Source organism: Myxine glutinosa, chromosome 4, assembly GCF_964187855.1.
Source record: "Myxine glutinosa chromosome 4, kmMyxGlut1.1, whole genome shotgun sequence".
NCBI lineage: Eukaryota > Metazoa > Chordata > Myxini > Myxiniformes > Myxinidae > Myxine > Myxine glutinosa.
This window is the reverse complement of record NC_136264.1, coordinates 50190271-50209368: the sequence shown is the minus strand read 5'-3', so window position 1 is coordinate 50209368 and position 19098 is coordinate 50190271. Positions and strand designations below refer to the sequence as shown.

General features: G+C 46.8%; 1 protein-coding gene across 5 annotated transcripts in view; it reads right to left on the bottom strand.

Moving 5' to 3' along the window:
* Positions 1 to 1553: 1553 nt before the first annotated feature.
* Positions 1554 to 19098, bottom strand: part of ADH5 (alcohol dehydrogenase 5 (class III), chi polypeptide) — a 100578-nt gene continuing 83033 nt past the window's right edge. For all 5 annotated transcript variants that reach the window (XM_068101078.2, XM_078775668.1, XM_078775667.1 and 2 more), the window contains 3 exons: positions 18681 to 18816; positions 15350 to 15488; positions 1554 to 1859 (listed from right to left, as the gene is read on the bottom strand). In XM_068101078.2, coding sequence (XP_067957179.2) covers positions 1835 to 1859; positions 15350 to 15488; positions 18681 to 18816 — 300 coding nt within the window. In that variant the 3' untranslated portion in view covers positions 1554 to 1834. The remainder of the gene's footprint in view (positions 1860 to 15349; positions 15489 to 18680; positions 18817 to 19098) is intronic.

Sequence of the window (19098 nt, the reverse complement as noted above, 5' to 3'; positions counted from 1 at the left end):
ATTCCCAAATCACGATTTTTGGTCTTTCGCTGCGCTTGCTGTCGAGTACACTTCCAATCTGAAATGCCTTGTTTTTCCCAAAGATGAAGATTTGATTTTGACGGTGCTGGCTTTCCAAAAGGCTCCTTGAAGTCTTCTTGCACCTGTTTTATCGTCTTGTTTGTGTTTCTCCTCTCATGGTACCACACCACTGCTACCAGCTTCTCTTCCACTGTAAATGGACTAGTATCTGACATCTTGGTTTAATGTATTTGTATTATCTGAAACAAACTAGAGCTTCCAGGGAAGCAGAACTCAACTGAAATGACTGGACAACTTTAAAGTAGGTCGGGTCTCACATGCCAAGTTTGATGAAAATTCGTCAATATATGTGGACGCAAGATTGTTAACGTCGTTTCAGAGCTGAAAAAATATGGCGGCCATTTTGTGACAGATTGGGTTGACATGCGATAGCAACCTACCTTGTGTGGTAAGAGTCTCACACACCAAGTTTGATTAAAATCCATAAATATTTGTGGACGTTAAAGTCTTAACGTCGTTTCAGAGCTGAAAACAATATGGCGGCCTATGGCGGCCATTTTGTGATGGATCGGGTTGGAATGCAATGGCAACCTACCTTGTGTGGTAAGGGTTAAACATTCTAAGTTTGATCAAAATCTGTTAATATTTGTGGACGCTAGAATGTTAACGTCGTTTTCATGACCCAAAACAAAATGGTCGCCTACATCCCCCATTTTTCAACGGATCGGGCTGAAATGTAATACCAACCTGGTCCTTGGGGTAAGGATGTTGCATGTCAAGTTTGATCAGAATCGGTTGATATTTGTGGACGCTGGAGTGTTAACGTCGAAAAGTTAACGGACGACAGACGACGACAGACGCCAGAGGGTTCAGTATGTGATGAACTCCACTGGACGGTAGTCCAGTTGAGTTAAAAATAAAACAGTACAAATACATGGTATCAACAAATGGTGTACAAGAAGCTAAAACCGTGTCTTGAGACTCATAACTCACCCTATGGAAAGGTCCTGCCCTGAAGGTAAGGGTCATCTCTTACGTTTTGATAAATTCTCAAGACTCTGCATTGTCATCTGTCAAATGGCAATGGAGCAACAAATGAGCGAGCTCACACAGCAACTATTTTATATTCTCACCTTCTGAAAACAAGTCTACTCATGCTCTGAAGGATCTTGGAACGGAGTTCACCAGTGATGGTCTAAAATGCTGCAAGAATGTTGCCAGCAACAAGCAAGGTAATTGAAGGCATTTGCAATCGTTACTGTTGATGTAGTTATACCTTAGTTATAATGATGTGAATCAATTCAAATAGGAAGAACGATTTCAGGATTAAAAGTAACCCTGGACCTGGATGGAGTTTTAGCTGGATGGATTCAACTTACCTCCACCACTGAAGGTGGCAAGAGGTTATGTTTCCACCTTTGTCTGAGAATTGTATCTCAAAAGGTTATGGACGATTAGGACGAAATTTGGTGGACAGGTTGTATTACGTTAATTGGTATGCAAAGAAATAAGTAAACATTTCCAAGTCTTCATCATTGTATCCACGAGCTTTTATTTGGAAGAATATATCAGAAAGCTAAAGATCATCCGAGAAATCATCCACAGGGCACAGATTTAGTTCACGAGTGCAAGAGGCAGTCGAAGCAACATTTCCTCAAAGGTTCACCTCCAGCACCATTGACAATCAATCATGATCCTGATCAAAAAAACCAAAAATCTGTTGCTGATGCACAACGAGCGAATACAACGGTAAAAAGGTTAGACGTTGTGGAGCTAAGCTTTCGTGTGGCAACTGTTAGGCCTTGGACAGGCATCACAACTGCAGCACCGTCCGAATGCTGTGGAGGAGAGGAAAAACAAAGTCCATCAATGACAGTGAAAAAGTAAAATGAGATTATATCAAATAAATTTCAAATGATGTTAAGTATCTAACCACAAGAATTTAAATCATTGCAGACCAGACTTGATGACCACATTCAAACTGACTGCTTCCTTTATGACGCAGCAACAGTGGAGAGGTTTGTGGTCATATACGATCATTGTGATCTCGATCAACAAAAAAAAGATCACAAGATATTGTTACAGACACGACTTTGATGTTAAAGTGGGCCGAGCGGAATGGCCGTCGTGTCCGCACAAATTACCCGACTATACTCGACGTTGACGAAGTCGCGCGATGCTGGCTCAATAAGAAAAAGAAGACACCCGGCTGGATTACAATAACACAATACGACACCAGGGGTTCAGTTCTCAAGACCTCCGGAGGAGGTTATATTAAGGCGGAAGGTTAGATTACAACTACAAGAGGGACAGCATAGAAAGACAAGCACTTAGACACACTCTTATATTAACCCCGGACAGACGACAGACAAACGGGACAAGGCTGACTCACACGGGGGTTGATGAAAAGGACAGCGGGTATCGATGGCTCAAGGTGCACTCTTGGCTCAAAGCAGGGTCCAGTACGGTCCGGTCCGGTCCAAAGATGCGGGGAGGTATCGTCGCGCTGGGGGTGGCGGTGGCTTCCTCTGCTCTCCGTAGTTCAGGCGCATCTCACTCAGCGCTCGCAGGTGGCTTTCCTTCTCCAAGCTGGGTGCGCATCTGACGTCACATCCGGTGCGGGGCCGCGTATATCCGGCGGGGAGTGACACGCCCTCGGCTCGTTAGCTCCGCCTCGTGGAATCGGCACGTTGCTTCTCATTGGGTGCGTGCGGGGGGTTTACCAGGCTCCGCCCTTGACGAGGAGCTGACAAGGAGCCCCTTCGTGGTAACCCCGTGGAGCGCATGGTCTATGGCGCTAATCGAGCCGGTGTGAGGACGCATCCTCCCCCGCTCCGCCGCCATCTCCTCTGTTGTTGTTGTAATTGTTGGGGAAGAAGATGGAAGGAGGTATGGGAAAGGTCCTAAACTCACTACTGATGCCATATAATCACATTCTGGTGCAACGAAGAGTCATAATTAATGGAGACGAGGCCTTAACTGACATAGACTAAGAATAACTAGGAAGATGTCCGAAAGTTGTCTACGTGTGGTGCGGTGGACCTGGGCACGACATTTAATGGGGGAATAAGGGGAAGGTCGGCTCTACTGATTGTTATTTACATGCAATGGGACTAGGGAATGGGGGATTGGGGAAAGTTGGGGAGTATTGGAGAAAATAGGGGAATATTTACAAGCGGATATGGAGGCCAAATTCCATATTCGCAACATTGCACCCTTCTCTACCCTCGGGGCGTCCCGACCCGATAAATTTTTACCTACTTTAGTGTGGCACGCAATGTAGTTCCCTCTACTATTAACTCTACCCTGAGTGCGACAGTTTTACAGATATTCACAAATGAGTAAATATGTCCCCCTGCGACGTTGCACCCTTCTCCTCACAGAAACACACCCACAGGATAACCGAATCCGGAAAGAATTCGCAAACTAAACATACAGCCGGTAGGGAGCATTATTTACACGACTACGCTGCTATTTACACTACGATCCAGGACCTGTTTTTGGAGGAACACATGCAGATGTTATGCATAGAGAGAGCGCGCTTGCCAACATCGATACACCAACCCACGAGTGCTCTGTGGCCGACGGCCTTTAATAACGTACAGAGCACCCTTTCCCAGCATCAAAAGCACCACCCCACCACCAATCGGTGCAGTCACCATTGTTCATTGGAATAAAAATAAATTCGACAACCCCTAACCCTGCAGGTGTCTCTTGCTCTTCGTGTGGCCTTCAGTGGTGTTAACTAAAAGTGGTTCACCTGTATGGCATAGGTGCCACGTTGACCCATAGGTCCATCCCCGGGTGGTGCTTGGCCGCAAACGAACTGCGGTCCATTGTGGGTGGCCACAAACATTGCGGTCCATATGGTGTATCGATCCCGGCAGCAAACAGCGAAAGTGCAGGCCCACAACTGCGCAGCCAGCACCTCTCTCTCCTCTCTCTCTACCCCAAAGCCAGATCCTCGGAGGTGGGAGACAAAAGAAGCAGACAAGTGAGTAAGGTGGTAAGGGCGCAAAAGTGCACGCAATGTAAGGTGATGCACACTGGGGGCACATGGGAACCAGGTGAGACAGGTACGTTCCTATCGTACGCCCCCCCCCCCACCAGGTAACCTACATGGCCCCTCCCTTACCCCTTACTGTATCCACACAACACAACACTACCCATAAACATCTACTTTACAAATCAACAAACATCCCTACTGTCTTCCCCGTTCCTCCCATATACCAAATTCGTCTTCTCTCCCTCCTAACCAATCAAATTTGCCATTTTCAACTCTCATCAAAATTTGCCATCTCCAACTCAACATCAAAATTTGCCATCACCAATTCATCATCAGTCCCTCCTAGGGAGGGAGAGATGGAATCACCCCAATGTCTCATCCACGTCGTGATGCGTCTCACAAATCCAACAACAATTCTCATTTCTGCAACACAAACAAAGAAAACACAGGTGTGGAGTCATCATCATCACCACAGGTAAGTGGCTGCGTATGGTGCGACAGGTTCATTAATCCTAACTATTTCCTAAATGACTTTAACAACTTTACACTACCCGGGGTCTCTCTCCGGCCAAACCATTGGCCCTCTTACACTATGGGTTCTAAAAACCAATTCCCATTGGCCAAACTGTGGTGCTCTTCAATTTGGGGTCTCACTCCCCCGATTCATCTCCCGGTGCCCTCGTACAATTTCTGGGCTGCGACGTGTACCTCTCCCAGTGGGTCTACCCACCTGCACACCTCCACCACTGCAGTTGCCTCCGAGCTTACCTGCTCCTTACCCTAACCTAACTACCAGGGGAAGGCCCTCTGGCTCTCTCCCCACTCCGTGCCCTCTCTGGCACTGGGCTGCCCGATCCACACCCGGGATCCTCAGGCACCCACTCACAACTACCGGCTCCCAGAGCCCACCTGCGGCCTCACCTGGCCGACATCCTCACAGTGGTGGAGTGCCCAACCAACTACACACACTAACAGGCTACACGCCCAGCCATTTCCACAACACTAATGCACCCATTCACAACACCATTCTGCAACCGCACCACAAATGCCAATATCCAACCACAATTTACCTGCACCCTCTACCTAACACTTACACTACCCGCCCCGGGTACTCGTGAAAGGGGTCCACTCTTCCCCCATCCACACCTTCGCACCATGCACACCACTCCGTACCACTTACTCCAACTCTCTCCACACACCTGTACTTGCACACCTGTGCTCTCACACCTGGTGCCACCTGCACCCTTCTCTCCCCAAGCGCATTCGCGCTGATCCACACACTCACTACTCATACACTGCTCCACACACCTGTCCAGTTGCACACCTGTGCAATCACACCTGTTCAATTCTCACACACACAGCATCATCTCAGCTAACTACTCCCTTCTGAAACTTGCGCTTCCCAGTCGTCCCTTTAAACTATTGCGCTCCCACGTCATTATCATCCACACTAATCTACCTGCGTCCCCACTACAGGTATCAGTCACTAACTAAACTTAACGTCACCTAATGTCAATCTTCGCTAGATCCCTACAATATAACCTAACCCACCCGGGCTAGTTTTCACTGCCATACACCCCATAATCTATTGCTCCTTTGCCCCACGCATGGGAAGGGTGGCAGATTTGCCATCCCACCCCATCGGGGGTCTCTCACTACCAATTTTGCACATCAAATTTCAATAAATCAAAAATTTGCCAATCACTACCCATCATCTGCCAATCACTACTGCCAATCCCTTGCCAATCATCAAATTTTGTTTTTCTCTAATTTTGGGTCCAAAACACTAACCTCATCACCCAGTCTACTCACTACTGCCTCTCGGTGCGCCAATTCCTGTCCAAAGCCCGGCTTCGTAAAGCCAAGCAATGGATGCTGGTTGTTTTGTGCCAGCGGCTGGATGCGTCCGGCACTCGGTGCAGGGACGGGGGCTTACCCGGGCCGAGATCCCACGCATCACCTCGGCGTGGAGCCATCCAATGTCCCGATCTCGACCTGCCGGAATGCCTCAACAAAAAGTGGTCGCCATGACGACCCTTTCTATCGGGCCGCCCGCTCCGCCTAGTGGAGCACGGACGCGGCCGTTCAAAGCGAGGCCCAGCACGCACCGAGGGCCCGATTCGGCTAAAAGTCGACCTAACCTCTAACCCGTTTAATGTCGATGCTTCACCTGCATGCTTACACCCCGCAGCCCGTTCCTTGCTCACACATCCAGCCGTGCCCATGCTCCTCGTACCTTTCCTTACACACCTCGGTACTCTCATTCCACTCACAGCCTTGGTCACACACCTGACCACCGAACACTTTGGCACACATTCGTTGGTCGCACACCTCACCAATACACCGCTTCGCACCCCCTCCTCGGTCACCTCCTCTGTGACAATCACAGGTGTGCCCTCATTCGCACACCCAACCACGTGCCTCACCACCAATTCCAGCGTGCATTCCCACTCACGCTCTACCATTCCAGGTGTGCATCCTTCCATCCCAGGTGTACATCCTCGCTCACCTGTCACAACTAACTCACGCTCCTTGTCACTCTCACTACTTTCACCTCCATTCTTGACAGCGCACTCACCCTTACTCTTGACAGCGCAGTCTTTCCCCATGCACCTGTCCGTCACACACCTTTCTCGCGCACACTCTCCCGTTACACCCTCTGTAACACTCACCACAGGTGGACACTCTTCCTTACTTCTGACAGCGCACTCTTTCCTCATGCTCCTGTCCGTCACACACCTTTCTCGCGCACACTCCTGCGCACACTCTCCCGTCACACCCTCTGTAACACTCACCACAGGTGGACACTCTTCCTTACTTCTGACAGCGCACTCTTTCCTCATACACCCCAGAGTCGGACTTTCTTGCACACCTCCTTTTTCGCACACCAGACCTGTCGCACACTTCACCAACGGCCTTTCACGAACACCCGGATCCAAACCAATCCCCAAGCTTTTTAAATCCCCTGGCGCATCATACGCACGACCATATTGGTCACCACTTACACCGGGTCCTCTTTCTCTTCGCTTCTCCTCCATCACCTGCGAATCCCTCATCCGGTTAATGAGCACATCATCACGATCCGAACACAGACTCTGGACCAATTCTTTTACCTCCTCTTTTATCTCTTTCTTATCCTCTCTCCGTCGCTTTTTAATTTCGCTCACCCCTTCTTCCACTTCTTCTAATTTTTGCTTCATCTCCTTCATCTCTTCGTGCGCCCCTTTAAGTTCTTCCTCTAACTCCACTTTATTTTTTTCTATGTGCTCCCGCACCTCCCGCTCTTTAACCTCCATTACCTCTACCACCTTGTCCATTTTCCTCGTCAGGTCCTCATGTACCGTCTGACACTCTTTTTTAATTACCCCTACGTCCTTTTTCATCTCCTTCTGTGTCGATTTTAAACCCTCTATTACCGCTGTGTTCTTCTTTACCTGGTCCCCCAACTCCTTTTGTCCCACTGTCAGTTGTTCTACTCCCAGCGTCAACTCCTCTATACCACCTTGCAATTTTACAGTCCCCTTTCTCACCTCTTTCTCCATGCGCTCCTTACAGTGCCTCACCTCCTCGCGCACTCCTCCGACCTCCTCACTCACTCCTCTTCTGATCTCCTCTCCCATCACTTGCATCTCCTGCCCAGATGCCACCCTCATCTGCTCCATTTCCTCCCTGTGAGCATCCAGTTTGGTTTCTACCCCCATTCTGACCCCCTCTATCTGCTGCTCCATTTGTTTAACTTCCCTTTCCGCTTGGTCCCTCATGTCCCTCAATTTGCCTTCCATACTGTTTTCTAACCCCTCTAACCCATTTTTCACTCCCTCTATCTGATTCTCCTGGGCAGCCATTCTATTTTCTACCCCCTCTAACCCATGTTTCACCTCTTTTATCCCGTTGTCTAACCCCTCAAAATTATTGTCTAACTTCCCAAATTTCTTGTCTAACTTCTCAAAATTATTGTCTAACCCCTCAAAATTATTGTCTAACTTCCCAAATTTCTTGTCTAACTTCTCAAAATTATTGTCTAACCCCTCACTGGTACCCCTCGCTTCGTCCCTCATTACCCCCATTTGCTCACTCAATCGCTCAATTTGGCTCCCCATACTCATCTGTACAGCTGCCTGTAGCTGCGCAATGAGGGCCTGTATGTCAATCGGCTGCATGTTAAAGCCCGTTGATACAGCGGGCTCGGCTACCGCGCGCTCTTGCGAGGCGCCATTTTGCGTGCCTGCTACCCTCGCTGTTTCGCTCTCCTCATGTCCCTCAATTTGGTCCTGGACCGACCCTGCTTCACTCTCCCCTACCGGACCCCAGCCGTGTTGATCCGCCATAGCGCGACTTGCAAAATTCGAGTTTCGTAAAACAAATACAAATTTCGCCGTTACAACTTCGCACGGGAAACGCGCTCCGAATCGACTCTACTTGTTACCAATTTGGGCCTAATAAATTTAGTCCCGGGTTCGAATTCCACTCCTCGACACCAATTGTTACAGACACGACTTTGATGTTAAAGTGGGCCGAGCGGAATGGCCGTCGTGTCCGCACAAATTACCCGACTATACTCGACGTTGACGAAGTCGCGCGATGCTGGCTCAATAAGAAAAAGAAGACACCCGGCTGGATTACAATAACACAATACGACACCAGGGGTTCAGTTCTCAAGACCTCCGGAGGAGGTTATATTAAGGCGGAAGGTTAGATTACAACTACAAGAGGGACAGCATAGAAAGACAAGCACTTAGACACACTCTTATATTAACCCCGGACAGACGACAGACAAACGGGACAAGGCTGACTCACACGGGGGTTGATGAAAAGGACAGCGGGTATCGATGGCTCAAGGTGCACTCTTGGCTCAAAGCAGGGTCCAGTACGGTCCGGTCCGGTCCAAAGATGCGGGGAGGTATCGTCGCGCTGGGGGTGGCGGTGGCTTCCTCTGCTCTCCGTAGTTCAGGCGCATCTCACTCAGCGCTCGCAGGTGGCTTTCCTTCTCCAAGCTGGGTGCGCATCTGACGTCACATCCGGCGCGGGGCCGCGTATATCCGGCGGGGAGTGACACGCCCTCGGCTCGTTAGCTCCGCCTCGTGGAATCGGCACGTTGCTTCTCATTGGGTGCGTGCGGGGGGTTTACCAGGCTCCGCCCTTGACGAGGAGCTGACAAGGAGCCCCTTCGTGGTAACCCCGTGGAGCGCATGGTCTATGGCGCTAATCGAGCCGGTGTGAGGACGCATCCTCCCCCGCTCCGCCGCCATCTCCTCTGTTGTTGTTGTAATTGTTGGGGAAGAAGATGGAAGGAGGTATGGGAAAGGTCCTAAACTCACTACTGATGCCATATAATCACATTCTGGTGCAACGAAGAGTCATAATTAATGGAGACGAGGCCTTAACTGACATAGACTAAGAATAACTAGGAAGATGTCCGAAAGTTGTCTACGTGTGGTGCGGTGGACCTGGGCACGACATTTAATGGGGGAATAAGGGGAAGGTCGGCTCTACTGATTGTTATTTACATGCAATGGGACTAGGGAATGGGGGATTGGGGAAAGTTGGGGAGTATTGGAGAAAATAGGGGAATATTTACAAGCGGATATGGAGGCCAAATTCCATATTCGCAACAATATTCATTCGACCACATGAAGAAAAGTGCATGGGAGAGTTTAATAAAGCATGTTAACTAGAAATATTGCTTTCTTCTTATTCTTTTATAAGACATTTATATTTAAAATTCTTCTTATTCAACACCGCCTGGTGTTGGCTTAGCGGTTAGGGTGCCGGCTTGGGATCCTCGGATCCTGGGTTCGAATCCCGGTTGATCACTGAATTAACGCCAGGTGGGTTGACTCAGCCTGTCATCCTTCCGAGGTCGGCAAATTGAGTACCAGCTTGCTGGTGTTTCCCTGTGTGTCGCAAGAGGCGACTAACAGGGTTGGCGGCAGGAATAGCATCCGGCCATAAAACATTGCTTCAAAAAGGGGACCAAGGTGCCCGAAAAAGGCCAACCCCTGCCCTGCGGGGAAAAATGGCCTATAAAGGTGGTCCCTTCTTATTCTTTTAACCGTCATTATTAACCCACTTTTTCTTATGGAGTCGGCTGGGGGAAGATTGGCCCAAATCTTCACAAAATAGCTGGCCAGGCCTGATGGTAGACTATTTAGGGCAGGAATTTGGCCATGGTGCTGGGGATAGCTCAACTACTCTTTGTGAAGCACACCATGGGATCTTAACGTCCACCAATGAATGCTGACAGACGGGACACCCATTTAACGTCCATCCGAGGGACGGCACACATTGATGAATTGCCCTGCCTGTGTAACACCAGCCTGACAATTATTTATAGCTGAGTCAGGATTCAAACCCAGGTTAGATAGCTTGGGGGTGAGTGTGTGTACTTCTCGGCCATCCTGCCCGCCTAGCAGAAATATTACTCTACTGTGACAAATTAACGTGTAATCGATGAGTATACCACACTGAGAAACTAATAATAAAGTACACTTTTTGGCTCGGACGTGTTGTAGTTTGCTCATTTTCTACCTTATTTTATAGAATAAAAGTAGTCTCTTCCCTTGTCCAAACTACTCGATGTGCGGAATGACACGAGCATTCATGAGGGAGACGAGTTATTCATTCTACTTAATGTCATAATTTTGAGCAACTTTGCACTGCACTCTTGGAACAGGTAATTTCCTACCTGTAATCAATGATCTACCTTGTTTCCCTCCCACACCCTTCTATTTTTTTTTTTTATTGTATACAAGATCGAGGCTCGTGAAAGAGCTAACATCAATCACAAAAAAACAAACGGGCACACAAAACATACAATAAAGGGAGTGGGAGACAAGATGGGAGGAGAGGGAAGCACACGTACAACAGCAGATAGCAGGGACATCAGGAGATCTGTGGAAGGGAGAGGGCTTGGGGGAAAGGGGCATGGGAAAGGGGGGCGGGGGGTGGGAGAGGTATAAAACACATGGACACTGCAAGAACGTCCAGGAAAGAAGTTGGTATTTCAAAAAAAGTGGATCTGGGGGTGAATTAACGGGGGTAGAAAAGGTGAATTAACGGGGGTAGAAAAGATCAAGGTTTTGGATGGGGGAAGATAAGAGATGGTGGTGAACAGCTGTTTTAAAGACCTGGAGGGAGGAGTGGGATTGAAGAGAGTGAGGGAGTTTGTTCCAGAGGCGGGAGAAAAGAGGAACAAGCGTTACGCCTCGGTCCCCCGTCGGTGAAGTGATGCGAGTTGACAAAGTGGAAGACGCAAGGTGGCCATCTTCGATTTTGACGTGGCGACCCAATTTTAAATAGCGTTCTTCCTTATGCGTAGATACACCCACACACCAGATTAGAAGTTGGTAGTTCGTTTATTTTTCAAGATATTCCGCTCACAAGGTTCAGACATACATGTTCAGACATACAAGATGGCCATGTATGCCATGTATGTCTGGTGAATAATTTCTGGATGTTCGTGGGATTGTTTCCCTTTTAGTTTGGTCAGTTCCAGATCGACGTCAAACACACGATCCTCAAACAAAATTGTCTTTGAACAAGTACAGTTTTTGTCCCCCGTCGCACAGCGGAGCGAAAGGGGGACTATGGTTTTCCCCTCCGTCCGTGTGTCCGTCCGTCCGTGCGTGTGTGCGTGCGTGCGTAAATGAAGGACCGCATTCGAATTTGGTGTGTGGGTGCAACCCACGTCAAAATCCAAGATGGCCGCCGCCATGTACGTCTGATGCCATGTATGTCTGAACCTTGTGAGCTGAATATCTTGAAAAATAAGCGAAGTACCAACTTATAATCTGGTGTGTGGGTGTATCTAGGCACAAGGAAGAATGCTGTTTAAAATTGGGTCACTACGTCAAAATCCAAGATGGCCGCCTCCATGTATGTCTGAACCTTGCGAGCGAAATATCATATCATAGCATGTTTTCTGCGTCTTCCACTTTGTCAACTCGCATCACTTCCCCGACAGGGGACCGAGGCGTAACGCTTGTCTTTCTTAACTTGTCTCGTGTTACCTGATGGGCTATTAATTAGTTTATTTATCACGTCGACCTTGCTGAGCACCATTGGTTGCCATGGCAGCCTCGACGTTTGCATATACTGTAGTCTGTGCTTGGAGCATTGGAATGATGTCAGACGTGACTCTACTTCCTTGAAATGGACATTTAGGTGATATTTTTCAGTGATGGAGACCAAGGGACTGGACTGTGATTCCTTCATTGTCCCCCGTCGCACCGCAGAGCAAAAGGGGGACTATGGTCTTCCCCTCCGTCCGTGTGTGTGTGCGTGCGTGCGTGCGCGCGTAAGCGAAGGACCGAATTCTAATTTGGTGTGTGGGTGCACTAGGCATATGGAAGAACCCTATTGAAAATTAGGTCGCCACGTCAAAATCCAAGATGGCCATGTATGTCTGACCATGTATGTATGTCTGAACATGAACATCCAGAAATTATTCACCAGACATACATGTCATACATGGCCATCTTGTATGTCTGAACATGTATGAGTCAATGAAGGAGTCACAGTCCAGTCCCTTGGTCTCCATCACTGAAAAATATCACCTAAATGTCCATTTCAAGGAAGTAGAGTTACGTCTGACATCATTCCAATGCTCCGAGCACAGACTACAGTATATGCAAACGTCGAGCTGCCATGGCAACCAATGGTGCTCAACAAGGTCGACGTGATAAATAAACTAATTAATAGCCATCAGGTAACACGAGACAAGTTAAGGAAGAAAACTGTACTTGTTCAAAGACAATTTTGTTTGAGGATAGTGTGTTTGACGTCGATCTGGAACTGACCAAACTAAAAGGGAAACAATCCCACGAACATCCTGAAATTATTCACCATTTCAAGCTCACTATTACTAATCAGAATATGCGGAGATGTCAAAACTTGCTCGAAATCAATGGACAACTTGCTTCAGCATTATTCCACAGGCAGTGGCAGTTGGGACACAAAACTGACTCGTGTACAACATGTTTTTGATATGCTGGCATGCTGCGGACATTTGGTGCAGACTGACAAAGTCGAGATGAGCTGATAAAGCCAAAACGATGTCCTTCAATCAGTCAGTCACAGCCCAGTCAGTGGGTGGATCCATTAACATTTCCCCATTCTCCTCCGAGGTGGCTCGATGGATAGTTTTGAAACCCGGCATGACGATTCCTGACGTCGATGCGCAAGAACTAATGGAGGGATTTTTCCATCAATGTGGTGAGATAATTAGCTAATCAACTCAAAATGTAACTCATGTTTGTATGTCCATGACACATCATGAGATTACATCGTCTCACGAGGTTATGAATTTTAAAAAGTGAGGTTTCAGAAAATCCAATTTTCACTTCTTTTTCAAGATATTTCGCTCACAAGGTTCAGACATACATGGCGTCAGACATACATGGCGGCGGCCATCTTGGATTTTGACGTGGCGACCTAATTTTCAATAGGGTTCTTCCATATGCCTAGTTGCTGAGGTTTCGTCATCGTTTAATTTAAACCTCTTCATTAAATTTTAACCTATTGATGTCATTAATGCCCTCTTGCTTTGAATAACTTGAGGATGTTCAGTCATTCAAACTCCTGGCTCTCATTATCAGCTATGATCTATGATCTTTCTTGGGCAAACCACATTTCAAAGTTTGTCTCCAAAGCCGCCCACCAACTGGGTATCTTCTGTCGTACAACGTCTTTCCTTGGCACACCTGAACTCCTATCCGCCAACAAGGCCTTCATCCGCAGCTTGATGGAGCACTGCTCTCCCCCGCCTCGCACCTTGCCCAGCTTGATGCCGTGGAAACCAAGGCCTTCACGATTATTGGAATCTCCAGCAATGAAGCTGAGTCTATGGGCCAATCACTGCCATCGCAGACAGGTGGACGGTGTCTGTCTTTTACCGCTTCCTTTCTGGTCTTGCACCCTTTGCTCTTTCCATGCTTTGTCCACTCCTCCCTCTCAGGTTTCTGCAGGGCACACACGGTCCACCATCAACCTCCTTCTGGTGAAACTCCCTAAATCCAGGATCACTGCTCACCTCCACTCATTTGTTCCTCTTTTTTCCTGCCCGTGGAACCAACTTCCATGCTTTCTTCAATCTCATTCTTACCTCCAGGTCTGCAAGATAGCTGATCACCCCCATCTCAGATCAACCCCCATCCAAAACCATAATCTTTTCTACCCTCAATAACCACAACCCCAATCCATCCTCCTTCCAAATTTCCCTCCTGAGAGTTTCCTTCTGCATCCCACTTCGGACCTCGCCTGCCTCCCATTCCTCCCCACACCCATTGTTTGTCAAAGTCTCCCTCTATTTTGGCCTTCAACTCCACGGTTGGTGTCTTCCCCCCTCTCTCTACTGTTCCTTTTGTCCTGTTGCATCCTGATCCGTTCAGTGTAACTAGTACTAGCTCTTCCACGAGCCTCCACTATGTATAAATAAAAAAATGAACGGGAAGGGAGTTGGAGGGGAGGACAGAGTTAGGGTAGGGGGGAGGGGTGGGGGGGGGGGGGGGGGGAGAGGGCAGAAAGCAGAGAGCAGACAATCCTTTCAATCTTTGTTTTAGTCCCTTTCAACCCCTTCGACCCAAACTAAGATTGAATGTGCCCTTTGGACCTTTAGACCCCATCGACGCTTTAGACTAATGAGACCTCTTATGACCATTAAAGACACTTTTTACTGCTTAGACCCCTTGACCCTTTAAACTCCATAGACCTTTTAAGACCCTTTAGCCATTTACATCCTTCAAACCCTCGAGACCCCAACTACTTTTGAAACGTATCGTTTAGACCCATAGACCCTTTATGATCCTTTATACCTTTTAAGACCCTTTCAACCCCTATACTCTTTAAATCCTAACTACAATTGGAACATACACTTTAGGCCCCTTACCACCTTAGACCTGGTTTTAAGGGTCCTTCCTCGCTGAACAAAAACTAACGGAACGTTTTTCATCAATTCAAGATCCACTCATCCTGCACAGTTTTACCTGCACGAATACAATCATGTTAGCAGGTCTGAGTCCTCATGGGTCCCTCATTTTCCATCGAATCAAAAAAAAAAAATCAACTTGATCACCTAATGCACCCAAACAAGACCCCCTTCATAGGGAGATGAGCATCTGTCGCACTTGGGACTATTCATTAGATTTTGCAGCCAAATTAATGTACCAAGGCATGTTCTGAGGAAAAACGTATTGAGATTTGAATCGATCGTGTTGGGCATAATTATCAAAGCATAATGTCAAAATGGATGGAAGTTTAAGGATAGTTCAGTTTTGAATCAAAAAATACAAACTTGTGTTCATCTGGTAAAAGACACGTTTTTACCTCTTCCCAGCATGCATGAGGTCAAATGCTTCATTGATGCTGTCAAAGGGCAAGGAGTGAGACACAAACTCGTCCACCATTATCTTCCCAGCCATGTAGTCATCCACAAGTTTGGGAACACTCTCGACGCTCTTCCAGCCTGCACAGCAATACAAACCACATTTTCTTCAATGAGAACTCTGAAGCCATGAGGGAAATGAGCAGATTTTTTGACATACATCATTGAGACTCATGGAAGAGCTAGAGCACAATGGAAGGGAACAAAATGGAAAGGATGAAACACCAACAGCAGAGTAGAAGTGAGAGTGAGATCAAGGGGAGGGGGAGAAGCACACATGGGGGTGAAGAATCTGCACACAGGCAGAATGAAGCACAAGAAGAAGAGGAAGGGGAAAATATGGATGGAACAGAAAAGGACCAAAGCAATCGACAACTAACAAACGAAAAGAGGCGAGAGAGAGAGGGGGAACAAAAGTCCCAATAACTTGGAAAAATAAGAGTGCTTGGGAATGGGGACATTTACGGTAGAAGAGATATAATGAGCATGGATGGTGGATGACCTGAGGTAGTGATCTCTGGTTCACCGAGGATGGGAGGTTGGAGCATAACTAAAGCAGCAGTGAACACCCAAGGGTGCAACAAAACCATTGGAGAATACATTCCATGTGCCGAGCGTATTCATTCAGCTTGCACTCTTGAATATTCCCAACTTAATTTGCACTACACAAAACTCCTTTTGTTCAGACATCAAGGCCTTGTTGTGTTATTTTCCCTTCTCACATTTCTTGGTTTGGTTTACTCTCTGCCCCTGGCAGCACGTATTAAAAACAGGTTTTTCACAACACACAACACCCACCCCTCCCCTCCCACCGCCACCCACAAACCTCCCTTACTTCATCTCGTTCCCAAATGCCTCCCAATCTCTGTGTAATATGCGATTCGTCTTTTCTTCATCTTTGTCACATTGCATGGCAAAAGCGGTTTCAATTTAGCCAATTGCAACTGCTTCAAGTTTGGAACATGGCAACTACCACAAATTTTCGATAACATGGATCTCCCAAAATTGTCGTATCTGGATCTTCACCAAAATCAAATCAATATGTTCTTGTCACACACCCGACCTCTGCATGAAGTTTCGTCCAAATCCATCCATAACTTTTTGAGATATCGGTCTCAGACAGAAAAACAGACAAACAGGAGTGAAAATAACCTCCATCCACCTTCAGTTGCGGACGTAATTAAGTGTTCTAGGTTATCGGGGTGATTCAAACTATAAATTGACAAGTTGAAAAGTCCGTCAAAAATTACGGGTTGCAACAGTCTATTCGACGGTGCAGCCTCGTGAGTGTTGCCCAAGCCTGAAGCCTCGACCTAGTGTCAGTTGTGCTTAAAAATTATTATTTTGGTGGTGTATTCCTTTTGGTGGTGGTTTTGTTGGTGGTTTTTGTCTGTTTGATTTGTTTGTGTGATAAATGTTAGCTCTTTCACGAGCCTTGATTATGTATACAAAAAAAAAAAAAAAAAAAAAATTATTTTGGTGTATTCTTTTGGTGGTGGTTTTGGTGGTGGTTTTTGTCTGTTTGATTTGTTTGTGTGATAAATGTTAGCTCTTTCACGAGCCTTGATTATGTATACAAAAAAAACAAAAAAAACCAAATTATTTTGGTGGTGTATTCCTTTTGGTGGTGGTTTTTGTCTGTTTGATTTGTTTGTGTGATAAATGTTAGCTCTTTCACGAGCCTTGATTATGTATACAAAAAAAACAAAAAAAAACATAAATTATTTTGGTGTATTCTTTTGGTGGTGGTTTTGGTGGTGGTTTTGGTGGTGGTTTTTGTCTGTTTGATTTGTTTGTGTGATAAATGTTAGCTCTTTCACGAGCCTTGATTATGTATACAAAAAAAAAAAAAAAATCTTCTTCATTGAGACATCATACAGATGTAAATGAACACTCGTTTTAATATACGCATGTTGAAAATCACGTGCAGCGAATTTCACCTCCCTGCTCCTTGTATTTATTGTTATTTAAAAAAACGCTTCTGTACACCGCCCGTGAGGCTCAATTTGCAAGCCACCGTCTACAATTCCAATAGAAGAGACATAATTACTCTTTCATTGAAAATGTTTTTCCGAGCTTGTGTTATCCTCAAAAATAGATCGTAGTTAACACACATTTGTGTCGAAAGATTGGCCTTTAAAGCCTACCCTTATGTACGGGGACAGACATCTGTACAAACACACAAACTGACATTGCGTTTTTGTCCCCCGTCGCACCGCGGAGCGAAAGGGGGACTATGGTTTTCCCCTCCATCCGTGTGTCCGTCCGTCCGTCCGTGCGTCCGTGCGGGCGGGTGTGCATACGTGCGTAAGCGAAGGACAGCATTCAAATTTGGTGTGTGGGTGCAACCCACGTCAAAATCCAAGATGGCCACCCCAATGTATGTCTGAACCTTGTGAGCGGAATATCTTGAAAAATAAGCGAAGTACCAACTTCTAATCTGGTGTGTGCGTGTATCTAGGCATAAGGAAGAACGCTATATAAAATTGGGTCGCCACGTCAAAATCCAAGATGGCCGCCGCCATGTATGTCTGAACCTTGTGAGTGGAATATCTTGAAAAATGAACTACTAACTTCTAATCTGGTGTGTGGGTGTATCGACGCATAAGGGAGAACACTATTGAAAATTGGGTCGCCACGTCAAAATCCAAGATGGCCGCCTTGCGTCTTCCACTTTGTCAGCTTGCATCACTTCACCGACGGGGGACCTAGGCGTAACGCTTGTATATATTAGATTGTTTCATTAACCCTCTGGAGTCTACTCTGGGCGGTAATTGCGCGGTAAATTTGAATGCGGTTAGAGCCGATAAATTCAGCTTGTAGACATTTCGGCGCATGCGTGAAGCCGGTAGAATCGGCTTGCAGACTCCAGAGGGTTAAACAAACTGTCATGTCTTCAATGTAATGTAGTTCTCAGTTTGAATTAAAGGACTAAAGGAATGGGAAATTTATAATCTAGATTTGAAATGTTTTGTTTTATTGAAGACAAAGGGGCGGGGGAGTGGGGGAGAGAAACATAATTGGGTCCAGTCATTCACCATAGAGGTGTTGAGCGGGAGGAAAGCCCCATTCAGCATCAATGATTTGGTCAGTTGGATTATGCAACGGGTCATCACCGCTGAAATAATTGTGAAAAGATGTCCACATTGCCTAATGCATGCCTCTTACCTGGAAAGCACATGATATACCTTTGTTAACCTGTTCATTGCCTTACAAAGTCCTTGCAATTCGTACGTGAAAAATAAACATTTCGGAGCATCATGGCAAACTTGCCTCCAAAAGCTGCCCCTTTCCAAGTGCGACCAGTGACCAGCTGGAAGGGTCGTGTAGATATCTCCTGACCTCCTCCAGCCACTCCGAGGATTACGCTCACACCCCATCCTTTATGACAGCTCTCCAGGGCTGCTCGCTGCATGGATAAAATAGGTAAACAAAGCAAGGTGCAAATTATTTGAGGGACCAGATACATATTACAAGGGGCGTTCAAAAGGTTTGATAAAGGCACCATATTTGCAATAGTCCAAATCATCACCTCGTTCACCTTCTATCCTTTTTCTCCCTCCTACCCTTTCAACCCCACACAACATCTTCACACACATTGTCCCCACCTAAGACGATCTGCAGATGAAACTTTAAGTGGAGCTCGTGCAACTCTCAAAAACCAGAATTAGTGATTTGCAAATTTGATTTT